Genomic DNA, 20745 nt, shown 5'->3' with positions numbered 1-20745 from the left:
GTATATCAGTATATTGTAGTATAATATATTAAAACTATATTAAAAGAATAGAAGAAATTATTTCATTAGAAGGCTAGCAAGGAATGGAATCAGAATGATATTAAAATTTTGTGACTGACTAGACAGTCTGAGATAGATGGATTGTGATTGGTTATTAATTAGAAACAACCACATGAGACTAATCACAGATGCACCTGTTGCATTCCACAGCAGCAGATAATTATTGTTTATATTTTGTTTCTGAGGCTTTTCAGCTTAGGAGAAAAAATCTTAAAGGGATTTTTCAGAAAATATCATAGTGACAGTAGGGGAGAGGTAGAGGTGGCTCTGCTGCTCCAGGTAGTGAAACTCTTACCTTAAGGATGAATGAGAAACATGTGAGACCACGGGGGAAAGGTCTGAAAGAGAGAACACCAGAGCTTGGCCCAGCAGCTCTGGAAATAGAGGCTCAACCATCTCATCTTCCCCAGGTGTCTGGGATCACATCTCCGGGGTGGTGAGTGATGTCTGTGACCTGGAGCAGAGGGTGCAGAAGGCCAAGGACAACGTTGAGGAGATCCAGAGCATCGTGCGCTCGTGGGGATCGCCCATGCTGGAGAGGAGAGACCCCAAGAGGGAGGCAGTGCTGAGCCTGGAGGAGTGCCAGGAGCGCCTGGAGCGGCGCTACAGCCTGGTCAGGGAGGCTGGGCACAGGATCCACTCCCTGGTGGAGGTGAGGGGGCACCTGCAGGTCTGGGGGGCTCCTCAGAGGCTCCCTGTGGTCCCTGTGGCACTGGAAACATCCAGAGTGCTTTGCCTGAAATGAACTCCCTGAACACATTTGATAACCCACCCCGGAGTTAATTGGTGCTGTCTCTGAGGGGGGGGGGGGTGGGCTGGATGGGGTGTGGGGCTGGCTGGGCTCCCAGCCCCGGGCAGGACCAGCTCCAGCACAGAGAAGGGTCTGGCTGCAGCCCTGGCTGCTGGAGAGCCACTAGAGGGGAGTGGTGCATCGGGATTGAGATGCTGCTCCAAGGAAAGGAAAAATCCCCTCTGAGGTGTTACCTGGGAACAGGGGCTCTGGCTGACCCTTTGGTTTCAAGCTCTGTCCCTCTGTGCAGCAGGAGGTGATGCTGAGCACCCAGGGAGAGGCTGAGTGACAGGGGAGAAACTGCTCTCCCAAACCTTGGTGCTTCCCAGCAGTTTTGCCAGAGCTCAGAGTCCTCTGCAGGCCAGGAGAAAGCCCAAAGCTCTGCTCCTCACTGCCTGGAGCCAGGTGTTGTGCATGTCAGGGACGGCCCCTGGCCTGGAGGAGATGGGTTATGGGCCCAGCCCTCTCCTGAGGGTCATGTCTGGCCTTGGGCTCTGAAGAGAACCAGATGGGTTCATCAGGATGGGCCTTTGAGACCCCCAGTTCTCCCTGCCCCAGGGGTGCAAAGCAGCCCCAAGTCCCATGGCCTCAGAGAAGAGGGAAGAAAACACGTGGAAGACCTTCTAAGGCTCTTCTGCCCTCCATTTTGACCTTGACATGTTCCTGGAGACCAAGCAGCCCTTGACAGGAGCAAATTGTGACCATGCCCCAATAGGAAGATCCACCTCAACCAGGCTGGCACTGCTGTAGTGCCCAGCATCAGCCCTTGGCTGTGGGGCAGGGATGCCTTCACAAAGCATCAGCTTTCAGCATCAGCACCTCCTTACCCACAGTTAGTGAACCTGTATTACACTCAAGGAGGATTTTTGGACACACTCAGCCCTGTTGTGTGTGAAGGAATCTTCTTTATGTTCCAGGAAAACCAGAGCCTCCTACGTGCAGAGCCAGCCTCTGATGCCTGGAAGGGGTATTTGGATTATGTGGATGAGATAGTTCTGGATGGATTCTTCACTGCCATTGAGTGCTCCCTGAAATACCTCCTGGAGAACACAGGTGACAGCTGACTCCTGTCCCCTGGCTGCAGGGGCTGCTCAGCCTCTCCATGGGGACATCTCTGGCTGTGCTCCCTCATTCTCAGTGCTTGCTCTCTTTTTTCCTGGCTTTCCTCTGGTACTGGAGTGTCCAGAAGGGGAGGGTGGCTCCAGCACTGGTCACTGGATTGCTCAGGGGGAGGGATGGAGGTGACAGCACTGTCTGCAAGGGTTAATGGACAGAGACACCTGAGGCTTCTCCCACATCTGTGCTTGGACATCAGCCACCTCCCACCCTCCCATGCCCAAAGCAACAGGATGGCACCATCCCTCCTCTGTGGGCAGTCTCAGGAGCCAGTTCTGCTCCTGAAAGGCATCAAACAAAGCCCTCAGTCCCTGGGCAGAGGTGAGCCCGGCTCAGGAGTGCCCAGCTCTCCTTGCTGTGCTGAGAGCAGCTTGTGTGCAGCTGAAGCACATCCCCAGGAACGCTCCCCTTCTGGATGTGAGGCACAATGAGCCGGAGAATTGCAGGCAGTTCTTCACCATCTTGTTAAAACTTGCCTAGGTTGTCACATTTGCATCTGGCTTCAGTTTCTGGTTGCTGTTGTGGTTTTTTTTTTTTTTTTGCATGCCTTTCACCATTAAATTAAAGAGCCACTTGGTTCCTGTTGTTTTCCTCCTCTGCAAGCACTTTCATGCTGGCACTGTTCAGCTCTCAGACTCCCTCTGCATTACCTGAAGAGCCTTTCCTCCTCAGGGTGTTTTCTGCTCCTTACATCACTTGTGTCTCACCTGTTCCCCACTGGTTTTGGTGGGTAGCACAGCACAGCTGGTTTGCCAGCACCTCCATGGGTTGTGCAGGCCCGAGGGAGTGTGTGTGTGCCACCACCCCCTCCTGCTGTCCCTGCAGGCCATGTGGCACCTTGTAATAGCACCTCAGTGGCTCTAGATTCCTTGAAAAGCACCCAGACATCTCTGTTCTTCCCTGCCAGATCCCAAAGCAGGGCTTGCTCCCCTCTTTGAGGTGCAGCTGGATTTGGTGATCCCAGATTTGGTGTTTCGCCCTCCCTTGGACCCTGGCACCAGGGATGGCTTCTGTGACATGGTGGAAAGTCTTCTCCAGGGCATCTTCCACATCTCCTCACTGGTGTCCCGGCTGGCTGCACACAGTGGCTTCAGCCACTACCAGGTCTGTGCTCTGGGGCTTCCCTGGGCTGGGGCAGTGAGGAGGTGCCGTGTGCTCCCACCTCACTGTGCTCTCCTCTCCCTCTCCACTCTTTCTCCTATCTGCCTTCTCTCCTCTTCTCTCCTTTCTCTCCTCTTTCTCCTCTCCCTTCTCCCATTTTCTCTCTTTCCCTTCTTCTTCTCTCCTTTCCCTTCTTCTTCTCTCCTTTCTCCTCTTCTTCTCTCCTTTCCCTTCTTCTTCTTCTCTCCTTTCCCTTCTTCTTGCTCTCTCTCCCTTCTTCTCTCTCCATTCTCCCTTCTCCTCTCTCCTTTCCCTCCTTTCTCCTCTTCTCTCTCCTTTCCCTCCTTTTCTCTCCTTTCTCTTCTCTCTCCTTTCCCTTCTCCTCTCGCCCTTCTTCTCTCTCTTTTCCCTCCTTCTCTCTCCCTCCTTCTCTCTCCACTCTCTCTTCTCCTTTCTCCATCTCCCCTCTCCCTTCTCCCTGTGCCCACCAGGCTGCCCTGGAGGCCATGCCCTCACTGTGCTCGTGGCGCCAGGAGCTGCTGGCGCGGGCTGAGGCAGTGGCCACCGTGTGCCGCGAGCACCGCGCGGGGCTGGAGCGGCGCTTCTGCCACCTCCTGCTGCAGGACAGGAGGGACCTGGGCCACCATCTCCATGTCCCTACACCTGCAGACACCGAGGAGGGGCTCCCTGAGGCACCGGCCATGCTGCAGCAGTTCAGGGAGCAGCTGGGCTCCTACGAGCAGCTCTACGAGGAGGTGGCTCGAATGCAGCCCCTCTGCACCTTCCAGGGCTGGCTGAGGCTGGATGTGCGGCCCTTCAAGGCAGCCTTGCTCAACGAGATTAAAAGGTGGAGCTTGGTTTTCAAGCAGCATCTCCTGGACCGTGTCACGCACAGGTGAGGGTTGGTTCTGCCTCTGATCGTGGAAATGCTCTTGTCTGGATTGGGCTGTTTCATTTCCCACTCATGGCCAAAGGATAGAGAATAATGGAATTTCTCTTGTCTTGGATGGGCTGCGTCATTTCACACTCATGGCTGAAGGATAGAGAATCATGGATTTTCTCTTGTCTTGGTTGGGCTGTGTCGTTTCACACTCATGGCTGAAGGATAGAGAATCATGGATTTTCTCTTGTCTTGGTCGGGCTGCGTTGTTTCACACTCATGGCTGAAGGATAGAGAATCATGAAATACCCTGGGTGTTGGAAGGGATCCACAAAGACCATCCAGTGCAGCTCCTGGCCCTGCACAGGCACCCAAACAATCCCATCCTGGGCATCCCTGGGAGCATTGTCTGATCACTCCTGGAGCTCTGGCAGCCTCAGAGCTGTGACAACCTCCAGAGCTAATACAGGAGCAGGAGAAGGGCTCATGATGCACAGCAGCTCCATCCCAGCACTGAATCTTCCATGCCCTGGTCTCTGCTTGTGTGTGAGCTGGGAGTTGCGGCCTCCCTTGGTACCCCTGACATCCCTGGTACCTGATGTAGGGTGTTAGACAGTTTGTGTTTGCCCAAGTTGTGTGTTCTGCTTCTCCTGAGCCAAATAATCCCTTCTCTGCCAGGGCACTGGACTTGCATTACCGGATTTGATGGTGGCCATCAGTAAATCTGCATTAATGTTGTGAGGTTTCTAACAGCCCATGATTCAGGTAGCCTGGCATGAGCAGTCATGGGGAGGTATCATGGAGCAGTTTGGGCTCCAACTTTTGCATTACCAGGTGTTCCTTGCCCTGAAGAGCTGCTCAGATCTGTGCAGGACAGTGCCTTGGGTGATTTATTGGTCACAACTGAAGGTTGTCTTAGGTTGTGGGTGCTCCCAGGGGAGTGCTCACAGACATCTGAAGAGGAGGCTGCTGTGTGGGGTGGTGATGTGATCTCTGGTGTGCTTTTCAGCACCATAAATCTGTCTGATAATTTCTTTGCAAAGAGGTTTAGTGTGGCAGAGAATGAGCATTTAGGAGCTGTTATTGAGAGTCCCTGAGTCAGCAGTTTAGTCTTTATTAGGTGAAGTATTTAAGGATACTTTTAGGCCCAGCAGCATCCAGAGAATTTAAGCAGGCACTTAAGAAGTATTTTGAGACCCAAGAGCCCAGTGCTCTTCTGCTCAAAGTGCCCAGTAGCTGGTGAGGTTAAAAACAGGATGAGCAGGTGAGGAAATGTGTCCCAAAGACTTTCCTGTCTGTGATAGTTTACGGCTCAAGGGCTTTGAGAGACAGGGATCTTAATTTTAAAGACCTGGAGGGATTTTTTCCTCCCAAAAATGTACACTTGCTTTTCTGAGCTGCTGTGAATTTGCATCACCTGCAGGAGGGAGCTGCCCTGTGAAGAGAGGCAGTGCAGGAAGGACAAGCCCTGTTTGTTACAGCTTTGAAATGTGTCGGGTTCACCTGGGGAGCTTGGATTCCTGTGGTGGAAGAGATGGGGTGAAAACTGTCACAGAATCCCAGAAAGGTTTGGGTTGGAAGGGATCTTAGAGCCCACCCAGTGCCACCCCTGCCATGGCAGGGACACCTTCCACTGTCCCAGGTGCTCCAAACCCTGTCCAGCCTGGCCTTGGACATTTCCAGGGATCCAGGGGCAGCCACAGCTGCTCTGGGCACCCCATGCTGGTGTCTCCTCACCCTCCCAGTAAAAACTGGGACAGGAAAATCTGAGCTCTCAGACAGCCCCTCCTGAGCTCCCTGTCTCTGTTCAGGTACTCTCTCTCCAACTTGAAAAGTCCCAACCTGTCTTTCTGTTCCTTTAAGGAACCTGTACCATATCCAGGGATACCTTTGAGCAGGAATTCCAGTTCTGAGGCTGGGTATTAACTCCAGAGGAGCTGGAAGAATAATAATTCCAGAGGAGCTGCCCTCATCCTGTGCCTTCCTCCCCTGCTTTGTGCTCTGCAGCTTGGCTGACCTGGACGAGTTCATCCAAACCACCGAGAGAGGTTTGAGCAGAAAGGTGGAGAAAGGTGACTACAGTGGCTTGGTGGAGGTCATGGGTCACCTGCTGGCTGTGAAGGAACGTCACAGTGCCACTGATGCCATGTTTGAGCCTCTGAAGGAGACCATTGAGCTGCTGAGGGCCTATGAGCAGCAGCTGCCTGAGGAAATCCACCAGCAGCTGGAGGTGGGTGAGGGTTTGTGGTGGGCACAGCAGTTTGCCCAGGAGCAGAAGGCAAAGGGGGCAGGAGTGGAGGAGCATCCCAGGGATATTCAAGGCTCCCTGTCATTAGAGGGCCTCATTGGGCAGCGTTTTGCTATTGCAGGATGTGCCTTAGTAGCTCTAAATGTTGAGATTTTTTTCTTTTAAAGCAGAGATTAAGCCTTTTGTTATGTGTGAAAAACATGGAATTGCCTGCTCCAACTCCCAGCGATTGCTCTTGAAAAAAAAATTAATGCGTTTTCAAATCCATCTGTTAATTAGGTTGAATTATAATTATTTTTAAATAGGCTGGTTCTTGGCAGCTATGGAGATGGGGAGGATAATGTTGGCAGAGGAGCTGCCTTCCCACAGGACTTCAGTTCTCCTCTGGGTCGAGACCACCAGATCTGCTTTACCCAGAGGACAGCCCTGGGAGCAGGTTATGAAAATATTTTAGCATCTTTCCACATCTGGCTCTTATGAGTCAGTTCTTTGGGATTTCCTTTCTGTTCTGCAAAGGGGACCATGAGAAGGTTGTAAGAGATGGTGACTGTTGGGGGACAGAGACAAGCCCTGCCAGCTGTCTTCATCCACCATGAAGCCCAGTCCTGTGGGGGAGCCCAGCTCCACTAAACCGTCCTGCCTGGGAGCTGCTGGTGTGTTCCTGCTTGTGCAAATACTTCCAAAATACCTGATTTACTTTGCTGATAGAAGAAATGAGGGTGTGGAGCAGGAGCAGCCACCCAGATGCAGGAGACAGCCAAAGAATTGTTCTTTCTGGCGAGTGGCAGCAACACTTGTGTGTGAATGATTCGTTCCCTCCTGTGTGGAGGGGGAAAAGCAGAAGCTCCTCCAGGCTCCTCTCCCTCCCTGGAGATGGATGGGCTGGAGCTGCTGCTTGGGAGGAAGAGAAGAAGGCAGCTCTGTGAGTGGTCATGGATGGTGATTTCTGCTGAGACTGTGGTGAAAAATGCCAGTATGAGACCCGTCAGGAGGGGCTGGCCCTGCCCTGGCCATCTCTGCTCTCTCAGAGCTGCCTGCAGCTCCTTCCCTTCTTTCCATGGTGGGTTTCCATTAATCTCCTCAAGAGTGTGAGCTGGGATGGAGAGAAACCTAGAATCTTTCCTGTGGGCTTGCACAGCCCATGAAGAGGACAGCAGACCTGGGAACAGCAGAGCCCTTGGCAATCATGGAATTGTCAAGGTTGGGAAACACCTTTAAGATGATAAAATCTCACCATCCACCCAGCACCACAACTGTGATCACCAGTAAACCACATCCCCAGGTGCCACATCCACAGGATTTTGAATACTTCCAGGGATGGTGACTCCACCCTGCCCTGGGCAACCTCTTCTGATGCTTTACAACCCTTCCTGTGAATGCTTTTCCTCATATCCAATCTAAACTCCCCCAGGCATAACTTGGGCCATCCCAACCTCTCTCCCTTGCAGTTTCAGCCATGGGATCAGTGGCTTTTCCCGTTCCATGGTTATCCATGAGCAGATCCCACCCTGCAGAGCCCCTCCTGCCTCCCAGCAGTGTGGCAGCAGCTCTCTGGCCACAGAGAGCAAACACAAATCTTCCCAGGCATTTTCCCTGGGGAAAGCTGTGCGAAAGCTCAGAGAAAGAATTAAAACAAATCTTATCTGCACTTGCTGCACCTGTTGCTAGGCAAATGTGAAATGTGTTATGGAGATTTGTTTACCAAAGGGTGGTGGTGTATTGTATTTGTTGAGATTTTTGTGGGAGGGAGGAATGATGTATTTGATTTTATGTTTTTAGAAGGTTAATTTATTATTTTATGATACTATATTATATTAAAGAATACTATACTAAACTACACTAAAGTATACAGAAAGGATACTTACACGATGCTAGAAAGATAATAATGAAAATTGTGACTCTAGAAAGAGTCCTGACACAGTTTGGCCCTGATTGGTGTGAGTTGTTTTCACTCATTGACCAGAATCTAATGAAACAATTACTTGTGAGTAAACAATCCCTAAACACATTCTAGATGAGCAAAAAACAAGAGAAACAAATAAGATCATAATTGTTTTCCTTTTTTCTGAAGCTTCTTAGTTTCCCAGGAGAAAAGTCCTGAGCAAAGAGGTTTTTCAGAAAATGTGAATACCACATTTAGAGGTTGACCAATGAGGTCAAAGCTCTATCAGGCAGGCTAGAAGGGCGGTTATGGGTTTCTTAAGAATAGAGTAAGAATATAATATAGAAGAATAAAGCAGTGGTTCAGTGTCACTGACATATTTTATGAAAAATCCTTTTCCCGGGATTTCTTCTCCTAGGAAGCTGGGAAGCTTCAGTTTCCCCATGTTTTACTCCTTAGGAATGTGATTTGGAGAATTGTTTATCCAGATGTGAAGTGTTTTAAATTAATGGCCAATCACGGCCATTAATGTCAGACTCTGTGTCAGACTCTGAGTCTGTCGCGAGATTTTATTATTCATTCTTTTCTAACCTTATGGTGTCTCCTTTCTCTTACTTTAGTGTAGTTTTAGTATAGCGTTTATAACATATAGCATAACATGTAATATAATACAGTATAATATAGTATAATATAATATAACATAGTATAGCATCTACACTACACTACAATACAATACATAGTATAACATATACTATAGTATAATATAGTATAATAAAATATAATATAAAATATAATACCAGTCTTCTAAAACATGGAGTCAAGATTCTCATCTCTTCTCTCATCCTGGGGACCCTCAAACACCACCACAGTTCAGCTTTTTGCATCATGGAGTCAGTGCTAATCACACAGTGCTAATTACACCTTCTACATCATGGGGTCAGCGCTAACCCCCCTGTGTCAGGGTGACCCAGCAGTGCCGCTGTGCCCACAGGAGCTGCCAGAGAAGTGGGGCCAGGTGAAGAAGCTGGCCGTGGCCGTGAAGCAGCAGGTGGCCCCTCTGCAGGCCGCCGAGGTGACCGCGCTGCGCCAGAGCTGTGCCGCCTTCGATGCCCAGCAGCAGCGGCTCCGCGAGCGCTTCGTCAGGGAGGCTCCCTTCAGGTACAGCTCTCCCAGCACCAACCAGCCTCAGGAACATTTGAAGGAGCTGGGGTTGTTTAGCCTGTCTCAGGTTTGCTGTTGTTGGAATGGCTTTTGAGGTGTTAAAGGTTTTTTTTTTCCCAGCCCCGCACTCGAAGGAGAAGTCAGGATTCTTTGGCTTTGGTTTGTAAGGTTGTTTATTTTCTCTTATTTAATGCACGCTTTTTGGATCTGCAGATTTGTTCAGCTGGTCAGGTTGAGGCACATTGAGAGCCCTCAGGGCGGCGTTATCTTTTTAAAAACTACATGTACTTTATTTATAATAATTTTTAAATACTTATCACTTATGTTAGACAGCTTGTCTTTAATCTAAAAGTGCTACTATCACAGCAGAAGATGGAGGACAAGAAGAAGAATGAGAAAGACTGGACATGTCTAGATTCCTCCATCTTGCCTCCTGAACTCCCATTTAAAAAATTTTAAAATTCTACATTTTCACCTGGTGATAAATTCATTATCATTCTATTCAAACTCTTGTGGCTTGTAACTCTACACACAAAGTTGGTAATTGTTTCCATGGGCTAAAATCAAAGGCACAGGTGCTGAAATCTTAAGGCATCACCTGCATGTCCTGGTGATGCACAGCTCTCCTCCCTGCTGTGCCTGCAGTGCCTGGGAAGAGGTTGGGTTTGGGTGGTGTCAGCAGTGCCATGTGGCTCAGCCATCAGGGTGTAGTAGAGACCTTTCATCTCTCCTGTGGCTCTCAGAGGCTCTGTCTGTTTTATTGGTCCTTTAGAAGTTGTTACAGTGTCACTTATGAAGCATAAATGTTTATTTCTAGGTTTGACACCGAAAAGCCTTATCAACTGCTGGATGCAAAGCACATGGAGATTAAACAGATGGAGTCAGCCATGACCTCGATTTATGAATCAGCTGGTCTGTTTGAAGTCATGGTGCCGGAGTATAAACAGCTGAAGCAGTGCAGGAAGGAGCTGTGTCTGCTCAAAGAGCTCTGGGACATGATCTCCCTGGTGAACACCAGCCTTGAAGACTGGCAGACCACCAGATGGGTGGACATTAACGTGGAGAACATGGACCTGGAGTGCAAGAAGTTTGCAAGAGAGATTCGGAATTTGGACAAGGAAATGAGGGCGTGGGATGCTTTCAGCGGGCTGGAAAGCAAGGTGAAGAACATGCTGACAGCCCTCAAGGCTGTGGCAGAACTTCAAAATCCTGCCATCAGGGAGAGGCACTGGAACCAGCTGATGCAGGTGACGGGCGTGAGGTTTGTGATGGACTCGGACACCACCCTGGCCGACCTCCTCAAGCTCAACCTGCATGAATTTGAGGGGGAGGTCCACGGCATTGTGGACAAAGCAGTGAGAGAAATGAGCATGGAGAAGGTGCTGAAGGAGCTGAGGGTGACCTGGAGCTGCAGGGAGTTCCAGTACGAGCCTCACCCTCGCACCCACACCCCCTTGCTGAAGTCAGATGAGGAGCTCGTTGAAACTCTAGAAGACAACCAGGTGCAGCTGCAGAATTTGATGTCCTCCAAGTACATTGCCTTCTTCCTGGAGGAGGTGTCTGCCTGGCAGAGGAAGCTCTCCACTGCTGACTCCGTCATCTCCCTCTGGTTCGAGGTGCAGCGCACGTGGTCTCACCTGGAGAGCATTTTCATAGGCTCAGAAGACATCAGGGCACAGCTGCCCCAGGTACGAGCCCCCAAATCCCAAATTCCTGCTTGGGAAATGTTGAAGAAGAGGCTCCATTATTAAATGGGGTTATCTGTAGTGCTGAATCCCCCAAAGCAGGGCTGTTCTCCGGCTGCCTTGCTCCTCTGGAGGCTCCCTCAGTGCTCTGATTGTTCCCCCAAGGATGCTTTTGTGCTTGAGCTGTGCTGAGGAGCTAATCTTCTCCCTTGTAGCACTGCATGGCAATCACAGAGTTCCTTTGTGCTGGCAAACACAGTTCTTGGGTGCTGAGTGAGAGCTGCTGCCTTCCTTCAGAGCTGTAGGCATGTTTCCTCTTCCTTCAGAGGGGAGAGGACTGAGATCATTGCTCAGACACTGCAAATCATCAAACAGAGCTGGCCCAGGCAGCTTTGGCAGCTTTCCCTTTCTTTCCATCCACTCTGGTGCTGGGGGAGAGCAGCTTTTCTCCTGCTGCTCCTCTGGGGAGCTCCTCAGGTGCCTCCAGCCCAGCTCCCAGTGTAATTCCAGGCTCACAGCCATGCTGAGCTGGAGCAAGCCTTTCACTGCTCTCAGAGGTTGGGATCTCTCAGAACACCAAGAGAACATTGCTGTGTCCTTTGTGTCCCTTTGTAGGACTCCAAACGTTTTGAAGGCATCGATGCGGATTTTAAAGAACTGGCCAATGAAGTTCAGAAAACCCCAAATGTGGTTGAAGCCACCAATAAAGCAGGTCTGTCCCAGCAGCTGGAGGACATCCAGAGTAGGTAGGTAGAGCATCAGTCCCAGGGTTTTGTCAGAGGCTGGAATCAGCCATGAGAAGCTGAACCTGTGCTCTGAGGCTTTTTCTGAGGCTCTGCTTCCTCTGCAGTCACAAATCTCCAGCTTTTCTGATCTTTCTCAAGTTTCTGTATTTGTGACCCATCACCCTGGCAGGATGGGCAGGCCCTGGCACAGGTGCCCAGAGCAGCTGGGGCTGCCCCTGGATCCCTGGCAGTGCCCAAGGCCAGGTGGGACAGGGCTGGGAGCAGCCTGGGACAGGTTGGGCTTTGAGCTCCCTTCCAACACAAACCCTTCTGTGATTTTGTGATCAAACAAAGCAGAGCTAAGCCCATTTAATTTACAAAATTATCCCTATGTACCCTTGAGGCATCACACAGCTCCCTGAGACAGACCTGAGTGCCCTGGGATGGAGACACTTCTCACTTAACATATGAATCTGCCTGAAAACCACTTCAAAGTCCATGCTAAGCTGTTGTGGCAGTAGCAGCTCTCCATTTCAAATAAGGATTTGATTTTATTTTCAATCGAACAAGGCCAATGTTCCTCACAGAGAATGTTATTTAGGAACTTTGTAAGCTCAGCAGCAGTTTAGCATGTGAACACTGCAAGATTCATTTTAGATCGGAGCAAACAACTTTCCTTTCATGCTTTGCAAACACAAAAAGCTGAGTTGGTTGGAATCAGACTTTAAAATGTGGCTCATTAGAATAAAAGCAGTTCTGGAAATGTTCATCCCAGTGGATGCCACCACCTGTGGCAGCTACGAGCTTGTCTAAAGCAGTGGGGTCAGACTGCAAACCTTTCCAACCTCTTCTTCCACTTGTGCTTCTGCTGTTTCATCAGGCTGCCCTGACTCCTGGGTGTTTGACCCTGGAGTAGAGTGAGCTGTGAGTTCCCTTGTGCTTTGTGGGTCTGTTCAGGGCTGGGGGAAGGAGCAGCCTGCAGGCTCAGCTCGTGCCTGGCATTTCCCCGTGGTGGGCAGAACCCGCCTGAGAAGGGCAGCACGAAGCATGGCAGGGTATTCACCCACCTGTCCTGGGCTCTGCTTTGTCTCCCCAGGTTGTCTCTGTGTGAGAAGGCTTTGGCTGAATATTTGGACATGAAAAGGTTGGCTTTTCCCAGATTTTACTTCATTTCTTCTGCAGATTTACTGGATATTCTTTCCAATGGCACCAACCCACAGCTGGTAAGGCTTGTGCTGCATTTTCAGGGGTGTCACAGTGAGAGCTGTTGTCCTGGGACTCTCCTCAGTGTCCTTTCTGGAGGGATTTTCTCCCACCCTGTGTGGATTAACAACTCCATCTCCACCTGCCATCACTGACAGGCAGCCCTGCCTTGGCTGTTGTCTGATCTGATCTTGGGAATGCTTGTGGCAGGTTCAGAGAGCCCCTCTGTGGCCTTTGTGCCATAAAACAGGGCTTTGCTCCTGCTGGGATGCAGTGAGATTGCAGGAAAATGATCTCATCCAAAACTTGGTGCTGACCTTAGATCCTAGCCTGGGATGGCACCAAGCAAAGAGCCCCAGGCTGGGCATTCCAGTGTGGGAGGGCTGAGCACTGGTGGCTTGTAGAGGGTTGGTTTTTTTCGGCTGAAGAGGCAATTTCCAGAAAGTGCCTTTTCCTTCCCTCTGCAAAGCCTTTGGTGTGTCCTGATGGCAGGGCAGGGATGAGTCCAGCCTGCAGGAGGTGTGCACTGCCTGTGGACAGGTGGTGTCTGACCCTGCACTGGGTTTCTAGGATGGGCTCTGAATGCCAGGTGTGGGGAATCCCCCCAAACACACCATTCCTCCTCCCAAATCCCCCAAACACACCATTCGTCCCCCTAAACACACCATTCCTCCTCCTGGCTCGGCAGGATTCCTGGATCATCCCAAGGAGGAGCTGGCAGTGACCCTCCTGTTGAAAGAAATGGCTTCCCAGTCCCCTTCCCCCCATTCCCAGGGATCAGAACCCCCTGTCCCCCATGGGCAGAGTTCACAGGATTCAGTCCTGCAGGTGCTGTTCCATGTGGAGCTGCTGTCAGGGAACCTGGGCATTGCCAGCCCCTTAGCCTGGCAAGGCCCTGCTCTGCCCAGCCTGCTTTGGCAGGCATCAATAATCCTGAGGTTGGTGTGTGAACCAAATCAAAGTGTTCACAGCAAATGGAGCCTGTTGGGTAAGGAATCAATTCCTTATTCCACCTTTTAGCAGTGAGCAACCTCAGCCTCCTTAAGCTTTTCCTCCTTTTCAGCGTTTGTGTCAGGATGTGAATGGGGCAGGCTTGGAAATGCTCTTGTTGCCACTAACCTTTCACTCAGCTTGGATGTGTTTGCTGCTGCTGGGTGATTTCAGCCCACAGAGTGTCATAAATACACAGCTGATTGATGCTTAAAATGGAGAGAGAGAAAGAGAACACAGGAAGCAGAGAAAAGCTGCTGTGCTGAAATGCTCCACGGAGTAAGGAGAAATTCCTGGTGCTTTCTGTTATTCAAAACTATTTGCAGTAAAATCAAAGTAAATGTCAGACAGGATCATACACGGATACGCTCTCAGCCTTTCCACTGTAGTTTCAAAGCCTGATAATTCCTAAAGGAGGATTAAATAGACAATGATATTATCCACTTGAACTGGGTATTGAGCTGGTGCAGGTTCAGGTGCATTCTGGGCTCTGGTGGCAGAGCTGTATCGGGTGCTGGAGCACAGCCAAGGCTCTGCTAGAGTGGCCAGGGGCTGGGAGAGCACAGTGGGTGTCGCTGAGCCTGCCCACTTGCAGGGGAAAACCAGGATTCCATGGTTTGTGTAAGATTTGAAAGGATGTGTGCTTGTCCTGGTGGGGAAGATGAGTGTCCATTGCTTCTCAATCCACTTGGCACCTCCTGGGGTTCAGCCAGGTAAGAAACTGATTTGGGCACCTGTGGGACAGCTCCTGAGGAGGATCTGGAATCCTCTGTGGGACAGGGAGTGAGAGCTGGGCAAACAAGCCATAGGATGGATTATAGGACAGCCTGAGCTGCAGGGAACCCAACAGGCTCATCAAATCCAGCTCCTGAGAAGGACAGCAAGAGGCTCCCGTTGGCAGCATCCTGGCCATGAGTGAGAAGATGTGGTGCTGCCAAGATGTCCAGGTTATTCTTTGTGAGCAGGACTGTGGATGTCACACCTCTGCTGCTCTCTGCTCTGCCTGTCCTGGTCCTTGATCTTGAGTGCTGTGTCCAGCTCTGGCCCCTCAGTTTGGGAAGGATGTTGAGATGCTTGAGCACATCCAGAGGAGGCAACGAGGCTGGTGAGGGGCTGGGAACACAAACCCTGTGAGGAACGTTTGAAGGAGCTGGGGTTGTTTAGCCTGGAGAAGAGGAGGCTCAGGGGTGACCTCATTGCTCTCTACACCTTCTGAAGGGAGGTTGTGGACAGGTGGGGTTGGTCTCTGACAGAACCAGAGGACACTGTCTCCAGCTATGGTAGGGAAGGTACAGGTAGGATATTAGGAGGAAATTTTTCACCTAAAGAATGATAAAGTACTGGAATGATCTTCCCAGGGAGGTGGTGGAATCACCATCTCTGGGTGTGTTTAAAAAAAGCCTGGACATGGCACTTGGTGCTATGGTCTAGTTGAGTGTTAGGGCTGGGTTGAACTCAATGGTCTTAGAGATCTCTTCCAACCTCATTATTCTGTGATTCTGTGTCCTATCCCCCTCACTTCATTTACACAATCCCTTTGGCAGGTGCAGCGTCACCTTTCCAAACTCTTTGACAACTTGGCCAGTCTGAAATTCCAGGTGGACTCTGAGGAGAAGACAACCAAGGCTGGCATGGGAATGTACAGCAGAGAGGAGGAATATGTCCAGTTCAGTGAACCCTGTGACTGCAGTGGGCAGGTGAGAGGGGAGACCTTGTCTGTCCAAGCTGCCTGGTGGAACCTGCTCCCACCCCCCTTGGGTGGGCATCCCTGGCCCAGTGTGGTATTTTTGGGGTCCCCCATCGTGGGAAGAAAAGATGAATTTGACTCTGTTTTTAGAAGGTTAATTTATTATTTTATGATATCATAGTCTATAAAACAATACTATATTAAAACTATACTAAAGAATAGAGAAAGGATACTTACTGAAAGCTTAACCAGACAACAATGAAAAACTTCTGACTTTCTAGACTCCTGACACAGCTGGACCATCATTGATCATTAAGTAAAAACAATTCACATGTTTTTAAACAATCTCCAACCACATTCCAAAGCAGCAAAACACAGGAGAAGCAAATCAGATAATTATTGCTTTCATTTTTCTCTGTGGCTTCTCAGCTTCCCAGGAGAAGAAAAATCCCTGGTGAAGAAATTTTTCAGAAAATATGACAGTAACAGTCAAGGTCTTGTAGAGTTACACTGCACTGCCTCCATGGGAAAAGCTGGAAGAGCTGGTGTGGAACTTAATCCTTGCTTACACCACAGCTCTAGTCCTGCTCTGGATGGGTCCTTACAGCCCATGGTGTGAGGAAGGGCTGTGGCCTATTCTTTACTGGGCTTTTTAATTTTAATTCTGAAGGTTACTCTTACCTGTTGGGAGGGGATGCAGACTGAAAACAGATTAAATTATTCCAAAGTATTTCTGCCTGTATACCTTTGGAAATAAAAGGGTTTTTCCCCTGTTTTCCAAATCTTATTTCATGGGACGAGTTAAAGTACAAAATTTAAGAATCAAATTACTGCTCAGCTTTTCTGTCCCTGTAGCTGCACTTTCCTCCATGGACTGTTAAAGGAAGCTAAAGTAAGTAATACCAGCTCTGAGCTCCCTGGTGATGGCACTTGGCATTTCAACTCTCCTCTCTGAAATACTAAATATTAAATTCATCAGGAATTGTGAAATACTAAATTCAGCAGGAATTGTGTTCCTAGCATTCTCTTGCTGCTGGCAGATTGTGCTCCAGTCCCACAGGTGACTCTGCCATGGCCTGGAGCTGGAACACGCTGAGCTCAATTGCTCCTCAGTCCTCAGTGGAGTTCAGTGTGATTCCTCCTCCAGCTGGATTTCCACAAAAAACCTCTCTGTGAGGAGATGCTGATCTTGCAGGAGCAGAAATGCCTGAGTCCCCAGTCTGGAGGAGGCCTGGGGCTTGTTTGGCTGGAGAGTTGAGCTGCTTGTCCCCTTCATTGCTGAGGGATGGGATGAGGGATGGCAGGCATGTTCTTGGGATCATCCCTTATCACCCAGGGATAAGAAGCAGGAATGTTCTGGGATCATCCCTCATCACCCAGGGGTGAGAAGCAGGAGTATTCTGGGATTTAACCCCTTCTGCAGGTGGAGGTGTGGCTGGGTCGCCTGCTGGACACCATGAGGGCCACGGTGAGGGATGGGATGGGTGCAGAAATGGCTGAGTCCTCCAGTCTGGAGGAGGCCTGGGGCTTGTTTGTCTGGAGAGCTGAGCTGCTTGTCCCCCTCATTGCTGAAGGATGGCAGGCGTGTTCTGGAATCATTCCTCATCACCCAGCAGTGAGAAGAAGGCCTGTTGTGGGATTTAACCCCTTCTGCAGGTGGAGGTGTGGCTGGGTCGCCTGCTGGACGCCATGAGGGCCACAGTGAGGGACGGGATGTGCGCGGCTGTGGCGGCCTATGAGGACAAGCCCAGGGAGCAGTGGCTCTTTGACCACCCTGCCCAGGTACTGCCCCTGCTCTTCTCTGCTTCCAGAGGGGTCTGGGCTGTGGATGGGAGTGGTTCTGTCCAGGGAACAGAGGAAGGGTGTGGTTCCTTGAGGAGTTAAGAGGAATAAAGTGGAGATTTATTGAGGGGCCTTCAAAGGCCACACCCTGGCAGCACCTAGATGGTTCCAAGATGGAAGCAAAAGAGGGCTCAGTCATGAGATCTCACATTTTTATAAATCTTAGTCCATTTCCATATAGGACTTAAATGCCCAATTAATAGCTTCAAATTATGAAGCTTCATCCTCCTTGCTTGCTTGCCCACCCTCTTCTTCTTGCATTCTTTATGCTTTGGGCCTGAAGTTTGAAGAGATTGTCCTTGAGTCTCCAGCTAGAATGCGATTGCTTTGTCTCCACCACCCTGTGAAAAGACCCCAGTAAGACTTAATATAAAACTAAAGCTGCACACCGAAGAACAGAAAAACCTAAAAACTAAGGTATCAAGTGAGTTCTCCTTTCTCCTAGCCATCTCTTGATGGGTGCCCAGGCTGAGCTCTGGGTCACAGCAAGCCCCTACCCCCAGTGGGGTGAGAGAACAAATTGATGGGGCCTGACTAGAATAAGGAGCCCCTCTGGCAGTCTCCCATGTGTTCAGACATGAGAAAGGGGCTCATTTACTGAAAAAGCAGCTGCTAATTGTGTCTGTCACTGATGGGAATTTTAATTTCAATGGATGTAAAATGGATCCCTGCTCTCCTTCCTGCTGTGATACTGTACAGCAAAACTTCATTTCACATCAGTGATGCCTCATCCCTGACCTCCCCATGGCCCAGACCCTCTCAGAGGTAAGAAAAGCCTGGTGTTGCCTTGCTGTTGAGCCACTCTGTTTCCTCAGGTGGCTCTCTGCTGTGCCCAGATCTGGTGGACAGCTGAGGTGGGCATGGCCTTCTCCAGGATGAAGGAAGGCTACGAGAAGGCCATGAAGGAGTACCACAAGAAGCAGGTGGCCCAGCTGAACGTGCTGGTGACCATGCTGCTGGGGCAGCTCTCCAGGGGCGACAGGCAGAAGATCATGACCATCTGCACCATCGACGTGCACGCGCGGGACGTGGTGGCCAAGATGATAGCACAGAAGGTTGGTGCTCCCAGCTCAGTGTGAGCCATGCTGGGCTTTGAGGGGGAGATCGTGGAGGGACAGACCAGGGACAGGCACTGGGGGCACTGCCTGCCTCAGCAGGGCCATGAGAAAAAGCATTTGGATTTTTCTTTTCTGTAGCTTTCTTGCTCTGGTGTGGGCCCACAGGGAATCCCTTGGGATTTGTCCACCACTCCCACAGTGCCTGCCATCACATACTCCCAGAATGGTTTGGGTTGGAAGGGACCTTCAAGCTCTTCTCATTCTAACCCCTGCCATGAGCAGTGACACCTTCTGCCATCTCAGAGTGCTCCAAGCCCTGTCCAGCCTGGCCTTTGGCTCTGATACCTTCTGGGCTCCCCTGGCAGTGCTGGCAGGTGTAGGGGGCAGGAGGTGGGTGTTCCTCTGCTCCAGGGGTTTTCCAGATGCCTTCTGTCCCATCTGGGGTGCCAGAACTGATGCCTAGAGAGGCTGACCTGGGACAGAGACTGGATAGAGCTAAAAGAATAAAGCAGGGATTTATTGAGAGGCCCTTAGAGGATACACCTTGGGCAGTACCAGAGCTCAGCCATGGCTACACCCAGTCATGAGTTTTCACACTTTTTAAGTTTTGGTCCATTTCCATATTGTGGTTAATTGTCCTATTACAGATCCAGGTCATGAAGTCCCATCCTCCTTGTTTGCTCTCTCAGTTCCCCATTGTTTATGCATTTTGGGCCTGAAGCTTGTATTGATTTTCCTTGGTCCCAAGCTGGAAAAGGATTTTTTTTGTCAACCTACCTTGTAAAGAAAACCTACTAACACTTAACACAAAGCTCAGAGCTACACACCTAGGCAGCACAGAATCTGAAAAACACGAAAGCCAGACCTGAAGGCACCACCCCTGGCCTCCCTGGTGTCCCTCTGCAGGTGGACAACGGCCAGGCCTTCATGTGGCTGGCGCAGCTGCGGCACCGCTGGTCGGACGAGGAGCGGCACTGCTGGGTCAACATCTGTGACGCTCAGTTCCTCTACTGCTATGAGTACCTGGGCAACACCCCCCGGCTGGTCATCACCCCCCTGACCGACAGGTGAGGCCCTGGTGGTGCCACCTCAGGTGGTGGTTATGAGATGTCATGGACACATTTAATAAAAAATCCTTTCATTAGGATGTTTTCTCCTGAGAGGCCTCAGAAATGAAATGTAAACAATGATTATGTGCTGCTGTGGAATGCAACAGGTGCATCTTTGATTGGTCTCATGTGGTTGTTTTTAATTAATGGCCAATCACAATCCAGCTGTCTTGGACTCTGGTCAGTCACAAGATTTTATTATCATTCCTTTCTATTCCTTTCAAGCCTTCTGATGAAATCCTTTCTTCTATTCTTTTAGTATAGTTTCAATATAGAATTTTCTTTTCATATAATATATATAATAAAATAATAAATCAGCCTTCTGAAACATGGAGTCAAGATTCTCATCTCTTTCCTCATCACGAGACCCCTGTGAACACCACCACAATGAGACATTAACTTTAAGGAATTTAGGGATTTTAGAGGAGCTAAGATGTTAGTTAGAGATAAGCTTTATTGTTGTAAAGCTTGTTTGTAAAGACAAATCTGCCATTCCTCTGACCAGCTCAGTCTCTTTCCCCTTTTCCCTCATCCTGTGCAGGTGTTACATCACCCTGACCCAGTCCCTGCACCTGACCATGAGTGGGGCTCCTGCAGGCCCTGCTGGCACTGGCAAGACAGAGACCACCAAGGACCTGGGCCGTGCCCTGGGCATCATGGTCTACGTGTTCAACTGCTCCGAGCAGATGGACTACAAGGTGCTGTGTTACCCTAAAACTTTCTGAGAAATCCCTTCATCAGGATTTTTTCTCCTGGGAAGATAAGAAGCCTCAGCTTCTCTATGTTTTGCACTTCTGGATTGTGGTCTGGAAATTGGCTATTAGTTAAAAATAATTTACATGTTTGGATAAACAATCACAGCCAGCTGTGTCAGACTCTCTGAGTCAGTCACAGGTTTTTATTATTCATTCCTTTATAGACTTCTGATATATCCTTTCTCTATCTTTAGTATAGTTTTAGAATATAATATAATTTATATTATAGTATAATATATTATAGTATATAATATTATAGTATATAATATCATAGTATAATGTAGTATAGTATAATATAGTATAATATAATATTATCATAAAATAATAAACCAACCTTCTGAAAACATAAAGTCAAATTCTCATCTCACCTCATCCTAAAAACCTCACAACACCACAGTGCTGCTCTCCCCAGGGCTGCTCAGGGCCCCTGGAACCTGCAGAGTGGGAGTTATC

General features: G+C 49.7%; 1 protein-coding gene across 1 annotated transcript in view; it reads left to right on the top strand.

Annotated features, from left to right (window-relative positions):
* DNAH9 (dynein axonemal heavy chain 9) overlaps window positions 1-20745 on the top strand; it is a 144840-nt gene that overhangs the window by 14273 nt on the left and 109822 nt on the right. The window contains exons 11-24 of the mRNA XM_058038578.1: window positions 471-712; window positions 1768-1903; window positions 2874-3070; window positions 3559-3962; window positions 5955-6177; window positions 9069-9235; window positions 10056-10926; window positions 11539-11669; window positions 12745-12871; window positions 15386-15538; window positions 17185-17310; window positions 18186-18425; window positions 19335-19495; window positions 20079-20235. Coding sequence (XP_057894561.1) covers window positions 471-712; window positions 1768-1903; window positions 2874-3070; window positions 3559-3962; window positions 5955-6177; window positions 9069-9235; window positions 10056-10926; window positions 11539-11669; window positions 12745-12871; window positions 15386-15538; window positions 17185-17310; window positions 18186-18425; window positions 19335-19495; window positions 20079-20235 — 3335 coding nt within the window. The remainder of the gene's footprint in view (window positions 1-470; window positions 713-1767; window positions 1904-2873; window positions 3071-3558; window positions 3963-5954; window positions 6178-9068; window positions 9236-10055; window positions 10927-11538; window positions 11670-12744; window positions 12872-15385; window positions 15539-17184; window positions 17311-18185; window positions 18426-19334; window positions 19496-20078; window positions 20236-20745) is intronic.

This window comes from Melospiza georgiana, chromosome 21, assembly GCF_028018845.1.
Source record: "Melospiza georgiana isolate bMelGeo1 chromosome 21, bMelGeo1.pri, whole genome shotgun sequence".
Taxonomy (NCBI): domain Eukaryota; kingdom Metazoa; phylum Chordata; class Aves; order Passeriformes; family Passerellidae; genus Melospiza; species Melospiza georgiana.
The sequence above is the reverse complement of the archived record's forward strand: the minus strand, read 5'-3'. Positions and strand labels throughout refer to the sequence as shown.